The sequence below is a fragment of the Naegleria fowleri genome (assembly GCF_008403515.1).
Source record: "Naegleria fowleri strain ATCC 30894 chromosome Unknown tig63, whole genome shotgun sequence".
NCBI lineage: Eukaryota > Heterolobosea > Eutetramitea > Acrasida > Naegleriidae > Naegleria > Naegleria fowleri.
In genome coordinates, this window is record NW_025407995.1 from 12,033 (window position 1) to 35,851 (window position 23,819).

At 36.9% G+C, this 23,819-nt stretch overlaps 10 protein-coding genes across 10 annotated transcripts; 3 read left to right on the plus strand and 7 right to left on the minus strand.

Moving 5' to 3' along the window:
• Positions 1-1,282: 1,282 nt before the first annotated feature.
• Positions 1,283-4,194, plus strand: FDP41_008636 (uncharacterized protein; the record flags this gene model as incomplete). The annotated part of the gene is made up of 5 exons (XM_044712511.1): positions 1,283-1,653; positions 1,800-2,198; positions 2,273-3,319; positions 3,371-3,587; positions 3,661-4,194. The coding sequence occupies 5 exons, from the start codon at positions 1,283-1,285 to the stop codon at positions 4,192-4,194; spliced, it is 2,568 nt and encodes an 855-aa protein (XP_044557685.1).
• A 100-nt stretch (positions 4,195-4,294) lies between these two features.
• Positions 4,295-6,020, minus strand: FDP41_008637 (uncharacterized protein; the record flags this gene model as incomplete). The annotated part of the gene is made up of 2 exons (XM_044712512.1): positions 4,295-5,290; positions 5,394-6,020. The coding sequence occupies 2 exons, from the start codon at positions 6,018-6,020 to the stop codon at positions 4,295-4,297; spliced, it is 1,623 nt and encodes a 540-aa protein (XP_044557686.1).
• A 435-nt stretch (positions 6,021-6,455) lies between these two features.
• On the minus strand, positions 6,456-8,267 carry FDP41_008638 (uncharacterized protein; the record flags this gene model as incomplete). Its single annotated transcript, XM_044712513.1, has 2 exons — positions 6,456-7,647; positions 7,780-8,267. The coding sequence occupies 2 exons, from the start codon at positions 8,265-8,267 to the stop codon at positions 6,456-6,458; spliced, it is 1,680 nt and encodes a 559-aa protein (XP_044557687.1).
• Positions 8,268-8,629: 362 nt separating this feature from the next.
• On the minus strand, positions 8,630-10,522 carry FDP41_008639 (uncharacterized protein; the record flags this gene model as incomplete). The annotated part of the gene is made up of 3 exons (XM_044712514.1): positions 8,630-8,729; positions 8,857-10,090; positions 10,348-10,522. The coding sequence occupies 3 exons, from the start codon at positions 10,520-10,522 to the stop codon at positions 8,630-8,632; spliced, it is 1,509 nt and encodes a 502-aa protein (XP_044557688.1).
• Positions 10,523-10,659: 137 nt separating this feature from the next.
• FDP41_008640 (uncharacterized protein) lies at positions 10,660-12,681 on the minus strand (the record flags this gene model as incomplete). Its single annotated transcript, XM_044712516.1, has 1 exon — positions 10,660-12,681. One exon carries the CDS (start codon positions 12,679-12,681, stop codon positions 10,660-10,662), a length of 2,022 nt encoding a protein of 673 aa, XP_044557689.1.
• A 1,908-nt stretch (positions 12,682-14,589) lies between these two features.
• On the minus strand, positions 14,590-16,109 carry FDP41_008641 (uncharacterized protein; the record flags this gene model as incomplete). Its single annotated transcript, XM_044712517.1, has 2 exons — positions 14,590-15,213; positions 15,438-16,109. 2 exons carry the CDS (start codon positions 16,107-16,109, stop codon positions 14,590-14,592), a joined length of 1,296 nt encoding a protein of 431 aa, XP_044557690.1.
• Positions 16,110-16,644: 535 nt separating this feature from the next.
• Positions 16,645-18,960, plus strand: FDP41_008642 (uncharacterized protein; the record flags this gene model as incomplete). The annotated part of the gene is made up of 1 exon (XM_044712518.1): positions 16,645-18,960. One exon carries the CDS (start codon positions 16,645-16,647, stop codon positions 18,958-18,960), a length of 2,316 nt encoding a protein of 771 aa, XP_044557691.1.
• A 192-nt stretch (positions 18,961-19,152) lies between these two features.
• FDP41_008643 (uncharacterized protein) lies at positions 19,153-20,040 on the minus strand (the record flags this gene model as incomplete). Its single annotated transcript, XM_044712519.1, has 7 exons — positions 19,153-19,236; positions 19,286-19,380; positions 19,445-19,483; positions 19,576-19,677; positions 19,724-19,773; positions 19,901-19,968; positions 20,023-20,040. 7 exons carry the CDS (start codon positions 20,038-20,040, stop codon positions 19,153-19,155), a joined length of 456 nt encoding a protein of 151 aa, XP_044557692.1.
• A 349-nt stretch (positions 20,041-20,389) lies between these two features.
• On the minus strand, positions 20,390-21,782 carry FDP41_008644 (uncharacterized protein; the record flags this gene model as incomplete). Its single annotated transcript, XM_044712520.1, has 7 exons — positions 20,390-20,406; positions 20,479-20,587; positions 20,646-20,699; positions 20,866-20,873; positions 20,919-21,026; positions 21,077-21,098; positions 21,681-21,782. The coding sequence occupies 7 exons, from the start codon at positions 21,780-21,782 to the stop codon at positions 20,390-20,392; spliced, it is 420 nt and encodes a 139-aa protein (XP_044557693.1).
• Positions 21,783-21,953: 171 nt separating this feature from the next.
• FDP41_008645 (uncharacterized protein) lies at positions 21,954-23,795 on the plus strand (the record flags this gene model as incomplete). Its single annotated transcript, XM_044712521.1, has 1 exon — positions 21,954-23,795. The coding sequence occupies one exon, from the start codon at positions 21,954-21,956 to the stop codon at positions 23,793-23,795; it is 1,842 nt and encodes a 613-aa protein (XP_044557694.1).
• Between the last annotated feature and the right edge of the window lie 24 nt (positions 23,796-23,819).

A 23,819-nucleotide genomic window follows, 5' to 3' on the forward strand; every position in this document is an offset into this window, starting at 1 on the left:
AAAACAAGGAGAGTAGTAGTTTTTGACAATAACAACAACAATAGCGTGGTCAAATTCACTCCATGATCACTACATCAAAAACGAGTCATTCAAAAATTTACCAAATCAATTGATGATACTTCATCACATACACTAATAATGAATACTATTGGTTGATGATCGTGTAAAGATGACCGAATCAAAATAATTATTGCAACACTGTAAAACACATGACTATGAAAATTGTCTCCTCGATTACAGTAATGTGTTTTTCTTTCAGACCATGAGGAGTTTTATGATGGTATTAATCTTGTAGATATTTACACAAGTGCCATTATTCAAAACCCAGTGTTTTGTAAGAGATTAAATGGAATTATTTCAATCAGAGGCGATGCTTAAATTGAAAATGAGAGCTCCACATGCCTATGGCAACATTGAATGAGTGACCACTGAGAAATATGATATGTTAAAAGACATGGAAAAATATCCAATGATGAAAGAAGTCAAACTTGTGGATGAACAAAACTACTCATTTTGGAAAATTGTATTTAAGGGACCTATGGATCAAATTATGCCAACAAATATTTCCTCCTCTATGTCGAATTTCCACAAGATTATCCCAATGTGCCTCCTTATGTTCGATTTGAAACCAAAATTTATCATTGTAATATCAATGATGATGGGAAAATTTGTCATCAACTCTTAAATGACAGTTATTCCCATATGGTTTCCATGTCCTCCATTTTGAATGAAATTTGCGAAATGATGATCAGTCCAAATTTTGATGATGCTCTCGATAGTTTGAAAGCATCACTCTATAAGAAAATCCTGACAAATACAACCAACAATGGAATGGTGAAAATTATATGGATTCAACATGTTGAAGGAAATTGAAGAGACCTACAATTTAGCATAGATGTAGTCGTCGTGGCTATGTATCTCTGTAAATTGTAAAATATAATGATAAAAATTCTTTTGGAATATTCCAAATCTACAGTAGTTGATATGTGCAAACATTTTTATGAGTTCATCGCCCTGATGTAGTATTTTTCATTGGAATGATAGACAGTGAATGAATGAACACTCATCTTTAAAACCTTACTATTCGTCCATGAACTAATCAGAGATTCAATGGACGTTGTATTTGGTTCGAATGGAATGTATCAAAGCATCACCAACTACAACAATGTTATCTCTGCATGCATAAATGGTGTTCAAGACCTCTTTCAAAATTCAAATCGCACCTGTGGAGAGATGTGCTTCTTGTACAAAGAGATATCACAACTAGAAATAGTTGGTCAAAATGCCTCATTTGGATGGGTTTGAGTTGATCAATAGTAACAATGTTCTACAATACTATTGTGATATCTCCTCAACAACAGAAAAAATCAACATGAAAGACAATTTGAAAGTACATCCAGTAATACTTCCAAATTACACGACAAGTGACAGTTCTTCGTCTTTAGGATCACTTTCAGCTTCCCATGACTCCTCGAGTTTGAGTTTTGCTCAGGCCTTCCATGCCAACCTCAACGCGGAAGGTAAAAGTAAAACGAGCAGGTTTCTGAGATCAATTTGTCCAGCTCCTCATTCCTTGCAAAACATTTTACTGGCAATTTTCATTTTGCAGACCGCGATTTGTATTGGCTCGATGATACTTCTTATTTACTCGAGGTTAGTATGAAGTGATCAGTCATTTATAATGTAACATTGTGTTTATTTTGGCATGTTTCATTTTACCACGTTTCTTGATTGATCATGACGTACTGTCATGTGTCATCAAATGAACGCAACCTTCCATCCAATGATGTTCATTGTAGTGGGGAGAAATCCATCGATAATATTGCCACCATTCAATCTGATTCCGTTTACAGAGATATCGCAGCTCACATGGCAAACTCTAAAACAATTCTCGAACAATTGCATGAACAACTGTCAGTGGTCAATCATTTTCAAAACGAGACCTTTGATTGGTCGATCTATTCTCGAAAGATTATTAATGTTTTTGCTCCTACAAAACTTGGATATGACATGGCTACAATTTTTCACTATGCGAATAGTTTAAAAATGTTGGCAAATATTGAAATGTCAGCTGTTAGAAATCGTGTTGGATTTGCTAATGGTGATGGAATTCTCAAACTCTACTCCTATGACAAGTATTATCAGGCAGAAACCTTAATGCAGACTTCAACTGGATTTGATCCAACAAAACGTCCTTGGTAAGTGAAATTTTATTCTTTTTCTACGGCCGTTCAACATCACAACTGTGAAATTCTTGTGACACCATCGTCAGGTATTTGGCAGGCTCTACAAAAACCTTTCCTGACTATGCATGGAGTACTGTTTATAACAACTTTGCACTCAACAGCATTTCGATCGGGGCTGCAACTACGGTGAACTTTAACACTTACAACATTTCCACTTCAAATAATGTCATTTCCAAAGTTCCAATCACTCAAATATTAGTTGCACACTTTGATTTGTATCAACTCGATTATGTCCTTAACGACACTATTAAGCAATATCGGGACATGCAAACGAAATCAATGCAAATTGTCGTTCTTGAAAGAAGTGGATATATTCTCACTACATCGATTGGAGTTTCAGCGATAAATGTTACAGATATGAGTCGAGTTCATATGAATGCAACGAATACTATTTTTGCGAAGATTGTTCCCATTCTCATGTCCAAAAATATTATTTTGAAAGATCCCAAAAATGGAAATTTGTCAGAACTCGCGACCGTTAATAGAACACAAGTGTTTTATATTGACCAATATCGAGTATCTCTACAATTTCTCAATGATGGTAAAGGATTGGATTGGGTCATTGTTTTGGCCACTGAAAATTATGGATTTGTCAAAACAGTATTCACAAGCTCTCCAGAACTTCTTTCACTTTCAATCATCTTGGTAGTGTTGGGAACTATTATAGCCATAGCCATGACTCAACTTCTTTCGTACTCAATTATGAAAGTTGCGAGAGACATGTCAAAAATTTCACGTCTTGAAGTGGAACAAGTGAAAAGTTCAAAACTGCTCAAAACAGTTCATGAATTGCACTTGCTTCAAGGTTCCACAAAATTAGTGAAAAGTGCTCTTCATTCCTTCATCAAGTACATTCCGAGAGATATTGTGAAAGATATTGTCAGAAATGGTATTGCAGCCAAAGTGGGTGTCACAAGTTGCAGCACATCTATCATGTTTACAGATATTGCAGATTTTACAACATTTTCAGAGACTGCACATGTTTCGATCTTGTTGAAAGTACTTTCTGAATATTTTAGAATTATTACTGAGGCTGTCGAGGCAAATAATGGAGTTATTGACAAATTCATTGGGTAAGTATGATTTAGTCAGTTGGAAAATCCATATAATTTGGTCCTTCAAAGAGATGGAACTATGAGCCTATTTTCACATCCATTGAAAATTGTGGAAGATCATGCAGAGAGCTGTTGTCACGCTGCTCTCCAAGCAATGGCAGGAATCGAAAAATTAAGAGAAACTTGTAGACGAGAAGGATGGCCACAAATCAAAATAAGAGCTGGTATCAATACAGGAAACGCCATGATTGGAAATGTGGGTTCGAAAGATCGTTTCAATTATACGGTAAGTTTCAAGAGTTGAGCCATTTTGTTTTCGTTGAAATTATTTGTTTGAAAAATATGAATTGTTGTTAAAGGCCATTGGTGACAGTGTAAACACAGCAGGTCGATTGGAAACTCTCAACAAAAGATACGATACGAGCATTCTCATCGGTCAAAACACGTACGATCTTGTCTCAAAGAAATTTTTGTGCTTGTTCGTTGATATTGTCAAGTTGAAAGGAAAAGCAAAACCCATCGAAGTTTATGCTTTAGAATCAGAGATCGTCGAGGCTTCCAAAAAACAAGTGATGGTTCATGATTATCTGCAACAAGCAAAAGAAAACATGACAGAAAGGAACTACACACAAATGATCTCAATATTGGATCAAGCAATCGAATCGATTGACGAATGGATTGAAGATGAGGAAGCTAAATGTCAAGAAAATGACGTGTGTGAATTGAACCCATCGAATCCTAATTGGTACGGTCACGAGGATATTTGTTTCTCGAATTTGAAATTTATTAAGGATTTGAGAAGTCGAGCGGAAGAATTGAATCAATTGGCAGTTCATTCATCGGTGGTTGAAAAATCTTTCATGGATTTCACACTCACTCTCAATGAAAAATAAGCGCTTTCATCACACGGTGTACAATCGGTTTTGTAAATTCTTGTAATACTGTAAAATACAATCACACTTTCTGAAAACAGCACCTATCACATGCAAACACTTAGAAATAAAAGGATGTCAACAAGGGCAAAAGAGCCCAGAATCCTAAAAAACCATACGCAAAGCTGAAAACAAGCATATCTTTGTAAATGAATCGTAATTGAGCATTGTTCCATAATTGAACATATACAGACAAATCTGACCTTTGAATTCCTTCATGAGCCTCTTCCAATTGCTCCTGGTAAGTCGCTCTATATCTTTCAAGATACATGGTAAATCCAAAAAGGACACCACTTCTGAATACTGTTTTGGCAAGCATGAGTCGCTGAAGTACAACTTGAGGACTTCTCTCAAGCATGGCATATGTAAAGGCCGAGCTCAGTAAGAGAGAAGTCATGATGGAATGAGAATCTTCAAGCTTTTCCAGTAATTTCTGATTTTCATCTTTTTTCTTGCATGCACTGTCAAAGATCTTGATTTGAACCCAAAATTCTCTCTCCTTTTCCACTAGAGGTGTCTCCATAAATTGTGAAAAGAATTTATACATTGCTACTCGTTTTTCCAATTCCATATTTCGTGAAAAGTCCTCTCTATTGGATCTTCGCAACAATTGAAGAATGCATTCCACAGCAAGTGCTTGTTGTACCGCATGATCATTCTTCACCATATCCAACAATTTTTCATTACAGACACCATTATTTTCTTCCTTTGAATCAGAAAAATACATTTTCTTTAGTAAATGCTTGTTAGAGAATAGATTCATGAGTAGATCCAATGACTTCTTTTGCTTTTCTGAGAGATTTTTTTCACTCGATTTGAATTTGTTAAAATATTCATGAATTGATTCACTTGAGGTTGCTTCATTCTCTCTCAAAACAATATCAAACACTAATTGAAAGATGTCATAGCGTGGATTTGTTTGTGACATGTTGAAATATTCCAGTGTCAAATGAGGACAAGTTCTCTCTCGAAACACATTCGACAAAATTTCCAATGCCACTTGACTCAAGAGTTCATTCTTGGATTTTGTAATTTCAAAAACATGTCGAATGAGAGTCTAATATAGAATTCAGAAATATATTGATATGGTCATGAATCAATTTTACAAGTGTTGGATACGACTCTAAAAACAACTCTCACATATTTAATAAGAAACTTACTGGATGAAAAAATTCCTCAATATACTGAAACGATTTGATCAAGAACAAGACTTGTTTGTAAAAGTTCAATAATTTTTCTTCATAATCTGTAGTCACTGGATCCATGACGACATTCGTTTCATCGGCAAGATTGATGGTAGTTTCTTCAGCAAGTAATACTTTCATCATTTCATGATTTTTTACCTCTTGTCTCTTAAAATGGTAAAAAGCAATCATGCCAAGATAAATAAATCCTGCCAAACCGAACATATTGATGGCTCTTCTAACATTGAATAATCTAAAATCTTTCCATTCTTCATCCTGTTGTTCGTGTTGTTTTTGGTCATTGTTTTCATCATGTTGTTGTTGTTTCGAAAAAGATTTTTCTGTGCGATTTAATGATGACGAGGTGGAAGATGCAACAAATGATGAATAAGTCGTTGATATGAATGAATGAATGAAAGCTTGAAGCGAATCGGAACTCTTCATCCGGTTGTTGATCCTTTTCATATGTGATGGATTTCCATTGTTGATAAAGTGAGCAAAACTGCCAGTTGTCACGGTCATATGTCTCCTTTTCCAGGAAACAGTCTTTTGAAAAGAAGACTTCACACCTCGAAGAATTGCTGATGACTTGGCTTTAAGCATTTTTTATTAATATTTTGATCATTCTTGAGGTTGTTGAGATTATATTCAAATGTCGGTTGAATAAACATGTCACAAAGAAAGGTGAAACATGGTTGACCTTTGTAAAAGATTCCAAAACTGACAAAAGATTTCAATTTTATTTACATCACAATAGTATTACTCATCGTATTTCACTGTTCATCATGGAAAGTAGTGCATTAAAGTGTATTATGGCCATGAACTGCTCTCTTGCCCCAACTATTAATCGATGGAATTAGGTGAACCCATTACATTTGGAAGAGACATCCAATGACTCTGAATTTCATCCATTGCGTGTGTACTGTAATCTTGTGTGTTTTGTTTCTGAGGATCAAATTGGTGCCACAAACGACACCATTCATCCAAATTTGTTGTCGTCGTTGTTGGTGAAGAATATTGTTGGTGATCATGCTCTGCCTAGTCCACTTGTTCATTTTCCTTAATAGAAGTCTCTTCTTTCTCCTCTCGAATCAACACACAAAAAGAACCACCTTCATGATCCTTTTGGACATTCTCCACTCCATTTGTCGACAAGGATGAAGACATGGCCTCCGAAGGAGAAATACATGGAGAAGAAGAACTGTTCATTGTGGTAGTGAGTGGTTGTTGTTGTGTTGGATCATTGGTCGTTGTACCATTAATGGTGGAAAGAAGAACATGTTTCTCTAATAAGGGTTTTTCACACAAAGCAGCACCAATATTACCACTCTGAAGACTCATTGGTGTGCTGCAATTTGAACAAGTCGAAATCGTCGTCGAATGATTGAGGCTCTTGTTCTGGGAGAGTGAACTTGGAACTTGCAAGGAATTGGATTTTGACACGGTCGTTGTTGCTGATTCTTCTTCTTCATCTTCTTCATTACTATTATTGATCTTATTCACACTATTGATACTACGAAGACTATTACTCTTCTCACCCTTACTATGATTCGTTATTGCATTTTCTGAACCAACGGATTCATTCACATGAACTGGTTTTTGCAAATGGTTCGAATGAATGTTCGATCGTTTCTCAATCTCTGCAAATGCATGTTCATTTCCAAAAAACAATGGAAAGAACAAGAAGAGAATTATGATTGCAAAAATTAAAATTCCTCCACAATTGAAAATGTACCACACCAATCGGAGTGTTTCAATTTCAGCAACGGCACTTGCAATTCCTCCGGCAATGATTTCCATGGACATGCAAACTAACATGGCAATGAGAAGACCGAAGGTGATTTTGAAAGGACTTTGGACACGTCGTTCGAAGGTTTGTAAATCAAAGGAAGAACGAGAGGTTTGTTTTTCTAGAGGTCGAAGAGTCATGGCTTTGACGGTGTTGGCGGCAGTCGTTTTGATGGTTTTGATGACGAGAATACCAGATGTCAAAACCATGATGGAATCAAAAACAATCATGCACACGACAATGACGAATACACAAACGAAAACACTGGTCGCTACATTCTTTGCAATCATTCCTAAACCTAAAAGTGAGTAACACACTCCAGTCAGAATGACCAATGACAAGGTCAAGACAATGAAAATGACATTCACCACACATATGGTCACACGAATGATTTTGAAGGACTTTTCAGAAATGGAGCGCACTAATTTTGCAGTTTCCCAACTAGATTGACAGATCATGACAATTGTCCATTCAAATAAAATTATAAAATAATAATTAAGAAATAATAATTATATAATAATTGGGATTTTTGAATGGCAAAAAGGATTGGAAAAGTCTTGAAAAATCACTTACAAAATATTCTGAACCACAAACAAAATAATAAAAAACGAAATAAAATTCGAAAAGGTAAAAAACGTTGTCACTCCTCCCATCACATTCATCGCCACAAAAAATTGCAAACCCACCAATTGTTGACTCTCCAATAATTGTCGTCCCCTCACTTGTAACGAATCATTGGCAATTCTCAACAATTGTATGAATGTCTGAATACCCACAAATATCACCGTCAATGTGAGTAAAATTTTGTGATTTCTCTTTAATTGATTTTTCGAAGAAACTCGTTGAAGAAAAAGAGCAACCACTAGAAAATATATCAGATAACAAATAAAAAAGAAGGAACTGTTGGTGAGTGTGGAATAACTGACCCAGAGTGGTTGAACATCTTTGAGAGTGAGATTGGCATATGAGGTGGTGGTGATGTTGACATTCATGTTGTTGTTGGTGAGAATGTTGGAGGCTATTGTTGAAAATTTGGTCTCCACACTCGAAGGAGATGACATTTTTTCGGTTGTGAAAAAGCCGCCTATCTCTCTCAATATTTGGAAATGGTGTCAAGTATGAGTTGTGACAATGAAAAGGGATGAAAATCTCAAAAAAGGAAACAGCCGATGAATGTTGAGAAACGTTTCCAAATCCCAATACAACCGAAGTAGTAGGTACGAAAGTGATCAGTTGCATCATTTGAGAAAGATGAAACATTCTAGTTCGAGAAGAGGACTTGAAACCTTGGTGTTTGAGAAAAATTAACACTTATTATCATTACAACGAGACAAACAACATTGAATCGGCTTTTAGATGGTTCGAACTGTCCAAATGTGTAACACAGAGTTTATACTTCTCAATGTTTTCACATTAGTGAAATTTACAAGGATGGTTGTGGAGACAACAATTTTTGCAAACCAGTTAATTTTAAGGCTAATCCAATACTTCCTTTAACTTTTACCATTCCTCTCATGTAAGCGCTGTGATATATAATTGTCAATGATCGTTCATCATCAGATTCAATCACAAGGACAGTTCATCATGGAAATGATTATCATGATTTGTGTCATGAACAAATTATCTATGAATGTGTTGAGAATGACCTACCTTTGTGGTGAAATTTGACCTGTCATGATCTTGAAACAATTCGAATCAGTCATGGTCATGACACAATCTACAACTTTTTCTCCTTCTGTGGTGACGGGAGCTCCTAAATACACACCACAATCATCCTTATTTTTGATATTAAGAGTCCATTGTTTCTTAATATTCTTATTTTGATCGTTAATTAAATCAAACACATAGGTCACTTTAAATTTACCAACCAAATCGGTGTGTTCTTTGAAAAGTATGACCATTCTTCCAAATAATTCAGAGCACTTGTATCCTTCAACATGAACATCATTTGGAGACTCTGCTCTTTGGAGTCCAGCAATAATTTTAGGTCCTGTTGGAGTAGTCGTAGTGGATGACGACTGACTTTGAGAGGAGGTACTTTTAGTTGTTGGAACACGTTTTAAAACATCCTCTCCAGAAAAAGTACTTTGTTGAGACAATTTGGTTGCATGTTTGATAATGTTTTGAAAACTTTCAGCCGCACTCTTGGGATTTCTTTCAAATCCATAATTTTCGGGATCCATATTTGAGTCTGAGACTGTGGAAAATTGGTTAATCTTGTCCCAATTTTTTTCAATCACCTCAACACTAAGAGCATTTTCAATCGTGTCACAGTAGAATGGAACTCCACGTTCATATCTAACCTTAGTAATGACACCTCCACCTACTTCATAAATTTGTCCATTCTCTTTACATTTCGAAGAGGAAAGAAACACAACCAAAGGTGAGACCATTTCAACTTTAAGAGCATCCAACATTTCCTTCTCCATGTTGGATTGTTGCAAAATTTGTGTACCAGCTAAAGGACTCACACAATTCACACAAACATTTCCCATTCTTTCACTCTCCAAAGCTAATGTTCTTGCAAATCCACACAAAGCTTCTTTACAAGCACTGTAATTAGCTTGACCAAAATTTCCATACAATCCAGCCGCTGAAGTTGTGAAAATTACTCGTCCATACTGTTGTTTCTTAAAGATGTTCCAAACTTGTCGTGTCATTAAGAAAACTCCATACAAGTGTACGGAATAGACTTGTGACCATTGTTCTTCGGTCATGTTCACAAAGGATTTATCTCTCAAAATTCCTGCATTGTTCACAAGAACTGTAATTTTAGCTTGAGGAGGAAAGGATTTCAAAGCTTGTTCAATAATTTGTGATGGACCTTCAGGACCAATGGTTATGGAATGATTGGAAGCGATGGCTCGAACGGCTCCATTTTTGTCTAATTGGTGACACATATTATTATTTATATGTCATCATAGACGATCATACAAAATGGATGTGAAAATTAATTCAAAATAATTGTTTCCGAATCGTTCCCAGACAACCCATCATGAATATGATGTTCATTGATCAATAATATTATTTAAATGAAATCGGCAATTCAATGAAAAACAACAACAATATGATTTCATCATCCAAAGATATTATAATAATTTATTCGAATGTTTGTATAAATGTATTCAATGATCAACTTACTCGGAAATTGTTTGTTCAAATATTCAACCGTTTCTCGGGAGGCCTTTTCATCAATATCCTGAACCACCACATAGGCTCCAGAACCAGCAAAAGCCACGGCATGAGAACGGCCCAATCCTCTCGCTGCTCCGGTTATGATCACAATTTGATTTTCAAAAAGCTGTTGTTGGGTCATTTTTTTGTTGTCTTCCCTTTAAGGCAATCAATGCCAAGTGTCAGATAATTTCCAAACTTTCTCATGCTTGACAAATTCATCCCTAATGGTTGCAAATTGATGTTGAAATTCATCCCTAATGATTGCAAATTCTTTATTTACATTCGTGGTGGAGTTGCAGAAGAGGATGAAAAAGAAGGAGATCGTTCTTCATGTTGTGTCTGATGTGATTGCTGTGACGTTGAAGAATTTTCATTCATTGATAAAGTGCTTGCACCTCCCGTCGTCGAAGTCGTTGTCGAAAAATTCGAAGGCACTGTCGAATAGAATTTGTAAATTCTTTCTTTTCGTTGTCGTTTTTGTGTTTCATGTTGACCAGATTTGAATTCCTGAAATTCATTAGTGACAAATTGGATATTTCCACCACCACTTCCACTACTACTGCCCATGAAGGAACCACTCGAGATGGAAATATTCGAAGGAGTGGTGGCCGTAGGAGTGGTAGAGGTCACTTGTGAAGAGGTGTTGTGAAAGGTGACACTTGTCAATGAGGATGGAATGATTTTTAAGGGAGGAAGGCTCGATTGCATGTTCGACATTTGACCGCTCATCTTGTTCTTCTTTCTTGACGACATGCCTCCTTCTGATAAGGTCGAAGGAATAGAACTTCTCTTTTTCGAAGAAGATTGTGACAGGGTGGGTGACATTTCTCCCATCGAAGTTGTGTCACCTGCCACTCCACTCTTTTTCTTTTTCGTCAATTTGTGTTTTTGAGGATTCGAAACGTAAGGTGGAGCGTCTTGAAACATCATGCTCAACTCTGTCACTGGCTCTCCCAACGTACTCGATAATTGCGTCACATGAATACTCTCGTGATGATGATTCGAAACATGAAACGTTGTAAATGCATTCGGAGTGGAAGTGGTATTTGCTTGATGAATATCGGAAGAAGTGGACGAAGATGATGCCAAAGAATTTATCACGTGAGGAGCACAACCACCACTACTTGGCAAAGGAGATGGCACAAACTGTGTGGTGGTTGACGATTTCCTACTTTGGTCATCAAGAGTATTTGGAAGAGTACTTGAAAGGATATTTGACATCATGAGAGACGTTGCTGCATCAGAATTCCCAAATATTGTAAATTGCTTGGGCAACAACATTTGTGAACATGTCGAAGTTGCGACACCAGCACTCGAAGAAGCATTCATCACCACTTGATTCAACAATGAGTTTGGCATGGTCGATGCGATATTCGAAACTCCCGAAGATGTCACATCTTGCAATAATGGTTGTTGTGCATTTTGAGTTTCATATAAATTTTGCATGATCCGATTCGGAAATGAAGTATTGTTGTTGGAGAGGATCATGTTCGAATTGACTCTTTGAGATGGTGGTTGTGTCATGAAGGATTGAGTGAATGATGATTGATTTGATGGTTGTTGCGTTGTGTGAAATTGAGAAACTTGTTGTGAAAATGCTATCGAACTATTCAAATTGGTTGTCGATGAACAAGACGGCACTAATTTTGAGCTTGGATTCAATACATGAGGATGATGACCTAAAGTTTGTTGCTGTATTTGGTGATGTTGCTGCTCTTGATGTAAATCCACTAAAAGTTCTTCGACATTTAATTTGAGAAATGTGTTCATAGGTGTGGAAGTGGCACTTGTGGTTGAGGAAGGAGTGAGAGGAGAGGGAGTGCTGGTCGAACTTGTTGTTGTTGGAAGGGTTGAGAGGGTTGGATTTAAATTCTCTAGATGTAGGGAGGTGGAAAGGGTTGGAGAGGGAATGATTACTGACAGATGTTGTTGTTGTTGTTGTGAGAGAGGAAGACTCGGAGTTGGTGTGAGGATGGAGTTAGATACATTCGATACTAGAGAATTATTACTTCTTAAATGGCCCATTGATGATGATGATGTCGTCGTCATGTGAATATCATTCCGAATCGAATTTAACATTTCATTGGTGAGTGGTGTTGTAAAGTGTGAAATTTGTGGTTGAGTGGATCCTACATTCAAAGACGACGATGACGCCATCATTTCATTAGTGAACAACGAATTCGAAGAAGGAGAGCAAGACACTGATTTTCCTTCCGATGTAGAAATTTGTTTTCCAGTAATCAAAGATGAAGAGTTGTTGTTGTTGTTGTTAATATTATTCCAACTCGAAGGATTCATGAATGTGTGAAAAAGGTATTGTTCTTTGCGTTGTTGAATAACAATTGGTTGTTGTTGAATGACAATTGGTTGTTCTTGTTGTTGAATGAGTTGTTGTAGATGCAAATATCTTTAGAATAATTGTCACATGGGAACAAGAATGACAAGAAAATGGCACGAATTCGCTTTCACTTGAATGAGTCGCGCGTCACGTCCTGGAGGACTCGTGCACTTCTAGAGACTAGTACAAGTGGATTCTTTTTTGTTGATTCTTTTGCCTCAAGAAGAGACACTTTTTGCGGTCTGTGTGGCGTGTCTGTGATGAGAATCACACTTTTTGAGAAATCAATTTGTTTCACAAAATTATTAATAAAGATCACTTGTGGAAGTAGTTGTGGTGGTAAATTCAAGTTACGGCAACAACAACGGCGTGGCGGCGGTGGTTCTTCTTTGAAATCTCACAACAGTGCCAATTTTTTGAAGTGTCTTGTAGTGGTTTCCAAATTTGTTGGATTTCCAATTCAATAATGTGAATAATGTGAGTTTGGTGTGAATAAGGAAATTTCGGGTGAATGATTAGTAATCAATGTACTCAATACGTGATGTGGTGTTGTTGCAATTGATGGAATTGGAAATTTTAAGAGAGGAAAGATTTGATCGTTTTGGAATTGTTGGCAAAAGGTCAAACTCTGTGGCCACACACGACTGTCCAGTCGAAAGGTCGAATGGAACAACGCAACAATACTGTGGTGGCTGACGATGGACACCACGTGAGGGTGTTACTGTGAAAGAGTGTGTTTTTCGTGTGATGTGGCACAAAAAATTGTTGTTTGTTGTTGGTGGTGTTTCCTTTCAAGGCGTTCAAAGTGCTGTTTTTGGAAAAAAGATATCGAGAGTCGAAAAGTGGTATCCAAAAATTTCACTTCTCGAGATTCTGAGGATAATACACAACCGCGATGATGGATCGATCGTTCGGAGGAATGTATTCTCTTTCTTTTATGTTTTAACCACAACAATGGAAACGATGATGAATAGGATGATAATAAATTTCAATGTTGAGATGATCGATTGAGAAGATGATCTGGTGGAGAAGTAAATAATAACGGATGCACTGATGTCGAAGGTCTTCACTGAGTGTGGGATCGAACGAGTGTGATGTCTCTTTTTTCGGAAAGTGTTTTTGTTGTTGCAACAACGTCGACACAATGATGAACGATGGATCGGATGGTGACGATGACAATATAATGTTGATCAATTTTCAATGAAACGCTGAAACAGAAGAGTGATCAAAAATTAGTTCCAGCTAATCTGAGAGAAGGAATGCAAAATCTGCGAGGATTGAGATGGTGATGATGTTCTTCGAATAGTATTCGAAATGAAATCAAAAATGAACAAATGAAGAGGAAGCAAAAAAACTGACAACTGGCGTTCTCATGAAAGAAGAAGAAGGAATACCTCTTGCTGTTGTTTGTTGTTGTGAAACGTTTCCAATCGGAGAGATTGATGTTTCTTTTCTTTCTTCGAGTCAGTTCAAATCATTCCATCAGTTTGACAACTTGTTTCGCGAAGAGAGATTTGTCAAAGTAAAAAAGGTCAGTGTTGGTAAAGACAAGTGACAGTGATCAATGGTTCGAATCGGAACACTTTTACTTTTTACAGCCGAAACATAACAGTAACTTTAGTTCATCACGTAGATCAAGAACTTCATATCACTGACGACGACAAATCAGCGTCTGTTGGATAGGAAGGTCTGTCTTTTAGAGGACGTCGTAGTGCTTCTGTACAGTAATTGTTATTCGTTCACAACAAGTGAAAATGAATTGATGGTACTGTGATAGTGTTGTTACGAATTCATAACTTAGACTTTTTCGAAGGAGTTTATTATTTGGTGAGTGTTTGACTTTGTAGGCACGGAGGAAGCCAAAGAAGTTAACGTAACAAGTATTCATGATCGCCATCAGTCTTTCTCACGTGGGTCTTGTAGCCCTTTTCAAAATCTTTGGCCGTGACGACATATCTGTTCTTTCTCACAGCTTGCATACCTGCCTCTTGACAAATCGCTGCAATCTCAGCACATGATATCTTGTCAGGACGGGAAACATAATCTTCCAAATCAACGTCTTCTGCTAAATTCATCTTACTGGTACAAACTTGGAATACCAAACGTTTTTGTCGACGGTCTGGTAGTGGGAACTCAATCTTTCTATCCAAACGACCTGGACGAAGCAAAGCAGGATCCAAAGTATCCCATCTATTGGTAGCCATGATCACTTTGACATTGGTAGTTTGTTCGAAACCATCCATTTGTGTCAACAACTCGAGCAAAATACGTTGTACCTCACGATCGGCTCCTGTTTGAGCATCAAAACGTTTGGTAGCAATTGAATCGACTTCGTCAATGAAAACAATAGCAGGTGCATTTTCACGAGCCAATCTGAACACGTCACGAACCATTCTTGGACCTTCACCGAGATACTTTTGTACAAATTCTGAACCAACTACTCTAATGAAAGCAGCAGTGGTATGGTGGGCAACTGCTTTGGCCAACATGGTCTGGAGTTAAGAGTTCATGTTAAAAATAAATATTCACATATAGGTACACAAGCAATTTTGGGTTGTATCAGAACGATGTGAAACCAGAGATGCAATGTGTTGCAACAAGAAGAGAGGTAAAAAGAAACATATTGTCCATATCACACAATAATAAATGATGTTATGTAAGGATGTGATAATGACATTCATCAGTTTCAATTTCAACCATTAAGAATACCACTTACCTTTCCAGTACCAGGAGGTCCATACAATAAAACACCTCTTGGTGGATCGATACCAATTTGTTCATATAATCCAAAGTGTGTCAGTGGAAGCTCAACGGCCTCTCTAATTTCTTGTTTTTGAATATCTAAACCTCCAATATCTGCGTAGGTAACATCAGGTCGTTCATTAGCTCCAACCAATTGAATACTACTGTCTGCTTCAGGGGGTAAAACCTCTACCAAAGCACTTGAATGTCTGTGTAGGGCAACTGAAGCATTGGGCTTCAATAATTCTCTGTCAATCGTGCTCAAGATTCGAACATGACTCGATGAGCCAGTTGTTGAAGAAATAATTCCAGTATTTTGATCAATCATTTCCAAGAATTGTCCAATTACGAGAGGTACTGATTTGATTCGTTTCACCTCCTCTTTGGCTCTTAATAATTCTCTTTTCAAGTTCTTTTGTTCGTACTTGACATATTCTTCTTGGATATCATGAAATTCAAGCTCACTCTCAATATGTTTAAGCTTTTTGTAGAGATCTTGTTCGGAAAGTTCTTGAAGAGGTTTGAGAAGCACGCTCAATTCATCCTGTTGTTCGGTAGCTTGTGCTTGAGCGCTGACTTCATCAACATCCATTTGATCAGCACCGCCTGGTGATTGTTTCTTCTTTCCGAGGCCTAATTCGTCCATATTATATTTTTATATATAAGTGTATCTATTCATATCGTTGTCAATGGTGGAGAAAATCATGATGGTCATTTTACATTCAATCCAATCACAGAAAGATGAAAAGAATGTAATTGTTTCATTGGTTTCATTTCAATACATAAAACACCAAAAGTATATTCAGAACATCATCAAAAAAGCATTAATGTTTCGGATCAACCCATTCTTAAGCAAACACTTTTATTAATTCCAAAGAAAACCTACATTTCCAGTCTCGATAATTTTTTTTGTTTGATGATGATTTATTTTTAACTGTACTCTTCCGCGTGGAAGATCTTTCTCGCTTGACATCAATGCCTGTACAGGGTCTCTCCTTCAATTTTTAGGGCAAACCAGAATTGAGAGAAAAAAGAAACTACTAAACGATGGTGAGCTCTCTCTTTGTCCTTCTCTTATTATTGAGATGGCCTTCTTGTGCAGTACATTTCGCGCCAATAAAATTCCAATTTAAAAAAGAAAAAAATAATATTCACAACCACACAACATCCAACACCACATGATGTCGTCTTCTCGCACTACTTCCTTTTTGGATCCGACCACATCACGTGGAATTGCCCTTGAAATTGAACAACATGTAGAACAAAAACAACTTGAACAAATTCATCCATTCCGATCTGGCCAGCTCATTCCTTTTCAATCTTGTTATTATGAATTCCGAGTGGAATCGTGGGATGAATTATTGAACGAAGGAAAGAAGAAGAATTCTTTCGTAAATTATTCTAACAATCTCTTGATTCACATGTTATTAAATAATAATGCAAATTATGATAGTTTGAAAATGCTTGTTCCTTCTTTCCCACTTAATTCTCTTCCTTTTACCTCCAACAATAATAATGGTATGCCATACCCGAGTATGCTAACAAGTGGTAGTATGAATTCTTCTTTTGGAAATGTTTCTGTGAAAAACAATGAAACGAGTTGCAATCTTATACACAATCATAGAGATGGATGGAATGGAACAAATTTTGTAATGAGTCCTTTATTTTCAAGTCAAACCAATGTCAACAATAGTGGGCAAACGCATGACGTTCTTAATAATAGTAATGTTCAACCAATTTCTTCTCAATTTTCAACAAACTTCGTATCGAATCGGACACCCAAAGATCCTCTACAAAATAATATTTTTCAAAATTACTCAGGACCTTTCAGAAATTTTACTGGTGGAATTTCCACGTTTAATGATGTTATTTCACAACCACAACCACAAAAACCCGCCCAAGATATAAGCCGAAGAATTCCAGTGAAATTAATTTTAAAAGATTTTCACACAAATCTTTCAAATAGCAACATAAGTTCTCTTCCAAATGCATCCAATGATTTGACACAGCTACAACAAAAACTCTTTCTCAAATTCCAAAATCAAATTCGTGGTTTTGTGAAATGGTTTAAACGACGAGAGGAAAAATTACAAAATATTCAATGCTCTGAAAGTAATGACATGATTCCGTTGGAATTCCTTAATGATCACACATTGATGGATAAATTAATCCATAGTACAACCTCTCCATTGAATCATTCAATGAGAATTCCTCCTTGGATATACCTCAACGTGGATGCACACAACATTCCACACGATTTGAAAAGTGACAAGAATTTTTTCATCAAAGGTATGAACAACTTTGGAACCTTAGTTTGGAAGTTCATTCCTAACTCCCTCAAAAGCGATCAAGAAATAATCGACGCTATGGTTGAACAATTCATTGAACAAGGACACACACAAGCTCTCAAGTATGCCTCTCAAAAATTGAAAGATGATTCCGAATTTGTGATGAAAGCTTTGCGACATGGTGGCGAATGTTTACAATATGCTTCTGATCGATTGAAAGATTCACTTCCTCACGTGTTGCGATCTCTTCCAGGTGGACTTGTTCATGCGAGTGAACGATTTCGACAAGATTTTGAATTGGCTTTGCAACTAGTTAACAGTAATGGTCTTTGTTTGCAATACTTGTCCAAGGAGTTGCGATCGAATCGACAAATTGTGGCTAGTGCTGTGGAACAGGATGGAAACGCTCTTCAATTTGCATCTGAAGAATTGCGAGACGATACAACAATTGTAGATATAGCCATAGAAAACGACCCTGACTGCATTCGATTTGCTTCACACCACATTCTTTCATGCAAGAGTTACATGATGGATGTGGTGTCAACAGATGGCTTTCTTCTTCAATATGCTTCTAAAAATTTGAAAGAGGATGAAGAAATTGTTGAGAAAGCATTTCTTAATGACCCACCAAGCATTGTACATGCTTCTAAAAAATTTTTACTGAAAAACAAGTCCTTCTTGTTGAGAATTTTAAAACAAGATTTGTCAAATGCTGCTTTGAAAGCATTAATGAACGATAATGATTTTAAATCTCTTTTTAGAGATAAGGAATTTGTTATTGAATGGTTAAAAGTGAGAGGTGACATATTCATAAGCAAATACTTTCCACGTGATCTTTATGGCAGTGATAAGGACGTTGCTTTGGCTGCTGTTCTTTCAAATGGGGAAAATTTAGATGAAATTTCTCTATTTGTACGACAAGATGAAAGTTTTATCACCGAATGTGCTAAACATGGAGTATTTCCAATGATATATGGCAATAATGATCAAGTACAATATTTCGAACGATTGCAACGAGTGCGAATGGAAGCAGAGTATTATGGATGTCACATTCCCTCACATTACAAAATATCTAAACCCATTCAAAGGTTGTACATAGATGATACGATCCACATGAGTGGGACATTAGATACAAGAAATTGGGTTGATTTTGTCAAGTTTAACAAGGTCCTTCAGGAAAACAAAAACATTTTTGAAACAGGGGAATGACGATGAATATTTTGAATTCGAAGGACTTGATGAATTTGAGCAACGACCACACTGGCTTACTAATGTTTTGTATTTTGGTTGGGTAAAATAACACTAAGCCACACCATGATGGTCATTTACTTTCAAAATTACACTGTGTAGTAGTAATGATTTCCATAACCCAAATCAACAAAACTAATTTTGTGGGAAGTGTCATTGAGCTGATCCGTTCAATAATTGAATAATTTCTTCCGAAGCATTTACTTGCTTTGCAAGATCCAGGGGCGTTCGATTGAACTATGTGGAGTAAGTGCATGTCCTTTTCCACTAACAATGGAATACATACCTTCTCTCTGTAATTCAGGTCAGCATGATTTGCAATCAACAGCTCAATCACATCCTTGTGTTTCATATAAACTGCAACATGAAGTGGGCTCCAATCTTCGCCATATCCATAGTTGATTTGGTTGACATTGGCTCCTTTCTCAATTAAAATCTTTACCACTTCGATTAGTCCAAAATGGCATGCTGCATAAAGTGGGGTCTGCAATGAAGAGAATGGTACACCAAAAGAGTATGCAGTGAAAAAAGGTACACCTTAATGAAGACCAATGGGAAAAAGGAACAAACACTTACATACTACAAGAAGATGGTACCTCCGAAAGAAAACTTCAAAAACATACGACCTTTTCTCAAAATGAGCAAACACGTAAATTTTAACTTGACAACACTTACAGTCTGTGGAGTGTGAACAGAACGTTAGTTTGTCAAAACCACAACTTACAACCTGAAGTGAAGGAAAAATTTTCTGAGAAAATGACAGACATGTCCAACCTAACTTACAGTCTAGACATGCCCAATAGGATGTATTCATTACAGTAATGAACGTAATACTTACCATCTACAATACATTGCAAGCGAGATTATTGGATGTTTGTTTGGAGTAACCTGTCATACTTACAACCTGCGTGATGATGTTTTCAAGCTTGGTCTGACGCAGTTAAAATCATTCGGATTACTTACTCCATACTAACAGAGAATACTAAGTATCATAACAGGACTCAATTTTGTGACGATACTTACATCCTTCAACAAACACATAATTAATATTAACTGCCACAACTTTTCACCCCTGAATAATACTCACATAATCATTCTGGAGAAGATTCTAGACAACAAATTACAACTCGAAGATACGTACTCCCTAATAAAGTTTGTCTCTTCTCAAGACCTACTATTGTTTGTCACTTACAGGCTGTTGTTGGAAAGGATATTCAACCTTTCAAATTGTAGCAAATACCTACATGCTTTGCATCATGTCCAGCAACAATGCATCTCGCGAATTTAGATGAACATACCCACTGTTCCAGGTAAGAATTCCCCTCAAGGAACACCATCATACTTACTCCCTGTTCAGCCAGAGATGGTTGATATATTAATGAAAAAACCATCATGCTAACTTACTCCCTATAGCATTAAGAGATCAATTAAGATGATGGTTAATTTTGTCGGTCATGCTGGAAATACCCTTTCACTTACAATCTGGATAGAGTGAGAATAAATATTGTTCAATTATTCTCTGAAACATACCACCTGTGAGGAATCGGAAAGTTTGTGGAAAATGATTGTAAACTTGTCTACATACATCCTAATTATGACAGCATGTCACTAATTTTCATTCATTTTCAAACGGAGTTCATACGTACAGGCTGATTGAATTCTTTCAAGAATTTGAATGTTATGTGAGCAATACATACTTCCTATTTTCACATAATAAGGTTTCAAAAATGTTCACTTGAAATAGGAAAACCTACATTCTGATGTTAAAAGGTGATTTGGGGGGAAAACGTTCAACTACATCAACTACTCACGCTCTGACATTATTATTGAGAGCTCTGTTGGAAACATTCAAGCACAATCACTTACAAACTTTTCTTAGATGCTTAATAATTAATTTAAATTTCCTATGGACAACTTACTCCCTAAGTAAAGTGTAACATGGAGAGCGAACTTTAACAACATGTAAAACATACATCCTAAAGAATGTAATGTCACTCTAGTCATTTCAGTTTTTTCATACATACCCACTTGAGAATATTGACAAAATATACACGGTCATCTCAATATGAACACTTACACTCTGTTGCAAAAATGTGACCCTTCAATTCAAATGTCATACACGACTTCACTTACACTCTGTCGTACATGTTAGTGAGCGGCTTATTACTGGATTACTATGTACATACTCCCTACATTTGTATTTGCATTTCATTTCAAACTCCTCCTTATTTGTTGTACTTACAACCTAAGAACAGTTGTGAGTTGTTTCTTCATATCATTAGGCCTCGTTCAAAACTTACACACTAATTTGGAAGGAATGAAAATTAATGATTGAAATCATCATTGAAGAATGATGGACTCTACGTACTTTCTGAGAAGGCTGGCTCAATCGAACTTGAGATCAAGAAATAACACGTACTGGCTAATCATGTTCACCATGAGAGATATTTCTCATTCTTCTTTCATAAATACACCACATACGTTCTACATAAATCATTCAGATGGTTGAAGTACGAAAGAATCCAACGATATTGATACAACATTTGAACCGACAAATATTTCAGAATCTACTCATACAACATGATCACTCACATACTGAACTCCGACGATCATCAAGAATCCATCACATTCAAACATATTCATAATATGCTCAATCATCCTCTCATTGTTCAACAACCTACAGCTGTTTCATTCAAATTCAAATTATTCCCTTGCAACAATTGATTCTTCGCCTCTTCCACATTCCCGTTTTGAATGGCTTGCACCAATCTTAATAAACCCATTTTTTTATTGAATGATATAATTAGAAAGATCACAAACAACAACAACATTCTAACAAGAATGGGGTCCCCACATTCATGCAACTGAAATTGTCTCGAATTTCAAATTTCTTCATCATCTTTTGGAAAAGTCTCATAAATTTTCAACGATTAATCAAATCCAAAACAATAAAAATGAAAAGAGCAATCGCCTCTCGCCAAGTGGTACTCACGCTGGCCACAGCACCATCGTCAGGAGGAAGAAATCATCTTCTCGCCAAAACATCATCATCGGCCAAAACTTGTTCTTCAGGATTCCATCATCACCAACAAAACCAATACGCTATGTTCTCTACTTCCTGTTTCACCAAAGCAACAGCTTCCACCTCTGGCAACAACAGTAACAATACGTCATCATCGGGCACTACCACTTCGCCATCATCGTCGTCCAATCCAACAACAACAACCAAGGCAACAGAATCCATCAAATATAACAAGGAAAATCAACTAAGACCTCCTTCTGAAGCAGGTAGCGGAGGAAGCAAAAAATCACCTTCCTTGCTGTTCAAATTGTTACTTTCTCTTTCTGTCATTTCAGCAGGCTCTCTTGCAGTCCTCATGTACTTGAAGGATGATATTGAGAAAGCTCGTAAGCTCGAGAAGGAAATTTCAGAGTTGAAGGCCTACCAGAAGCAAGCATTGAGTGATTTAAATGCAGCCAATAGGGACAACATGGAAGGAGAGAACAACTCTGAAAAAGAAGAAAAGATTCAAGAATTCAATAACAAGGCCAATGAAGAGAGATCAGCACTCGAAAATGCTCTTCAAACCGAGTTGCAAAACACTCAACACAGACTTCAATCCATTGCTTCTCAACTCGAAGCTCTTCATCGTGAGAAATCCTCGATTGTCCAACAAATGACCACTCTCGAAAACTCACAAACAGCCATCAAGAAGGAGGTCGAACAGCTCAATTCCGAAAAACAATCGCTCACAGCAGCCATTGAGAATGCAATGACTCACTCATCGGTACGAGTGGATAGCTCTAAATTGGCATCCAAAGAAGGTCCTCTCTCAGTAGAAGATCGAGATTTATTGATTCTTCGTATTCAACAAATTGAAAAACAACTTGCAACCAAAGATCAACTCTTACGTACTTTGGAGCACGAGTATGAAACAAAATTGAATCGAGTGCGAGCACTTAGTGAGGAGCAAACTAAACTCGAAATGGACAAACTCTCTGCAAAACTCTCAGAAAAGCAAACAGAATTGCAATTGTTGAGAGAGAGACTCTCGCAAGAGTTGAGTGCTGAGAAATTGAGACTTTCATCTGAGATGGAGCAATCCCTCAAGGAACAAGCCCAAGATATTTCCTCCCTCTACTCTTCTCACGCACAAAAGAAAGATTTACAAGTGAGAGAGGCTGAGGCCAAATTGAAACAACTAGAAAAGCACTTCGCTGAGTCTATTGATTATTTCAATGATAGCCTTAAATTACAACAGTACACAACAGCCATCATTTCATTCCAAGATGCCACTCTCAATAAGAAGCAACCATGTAAGAAAGAGGTGGAAAAGTTGAAGACACTCGCTGAAAATGATGATCTTGTGACCACTGCACTCGCTCTCATTCCCGAACAGGTCATACTCGAAGGAGCTGCCTCATCCGAGGACTTGAGGAATAGATTTTTGACCGTCAAGAAACAAGCTTTGGCCTCCTCCCTGACACCTTCGCATGCTGGACTCTTTGGATATGTGACTTCGAAACTCGCTTCAGTCTTTGTTGTTGAAGAGCATGGTTTGGTATCAGGCGAGTCTGTGAATGCAGCACTTGCCCGTGCTGAATATTATTTGAAACATCGAAGATTGGAAAATGCCTTGTCAGAAATTGTCAATATTTGTCAACAAAAGGACAATGAAAATTTGAAATTTGTTTTGACTGATTGGATGAAGGATGCCAACGATAGAGTTCTATTGGATCAAGCATTGAGGATGTTGCAATCTCATCTTGTGGTTCTCTCACAATCAGTTCAATAATTAAACCTTTTCAATTCGCCTTGT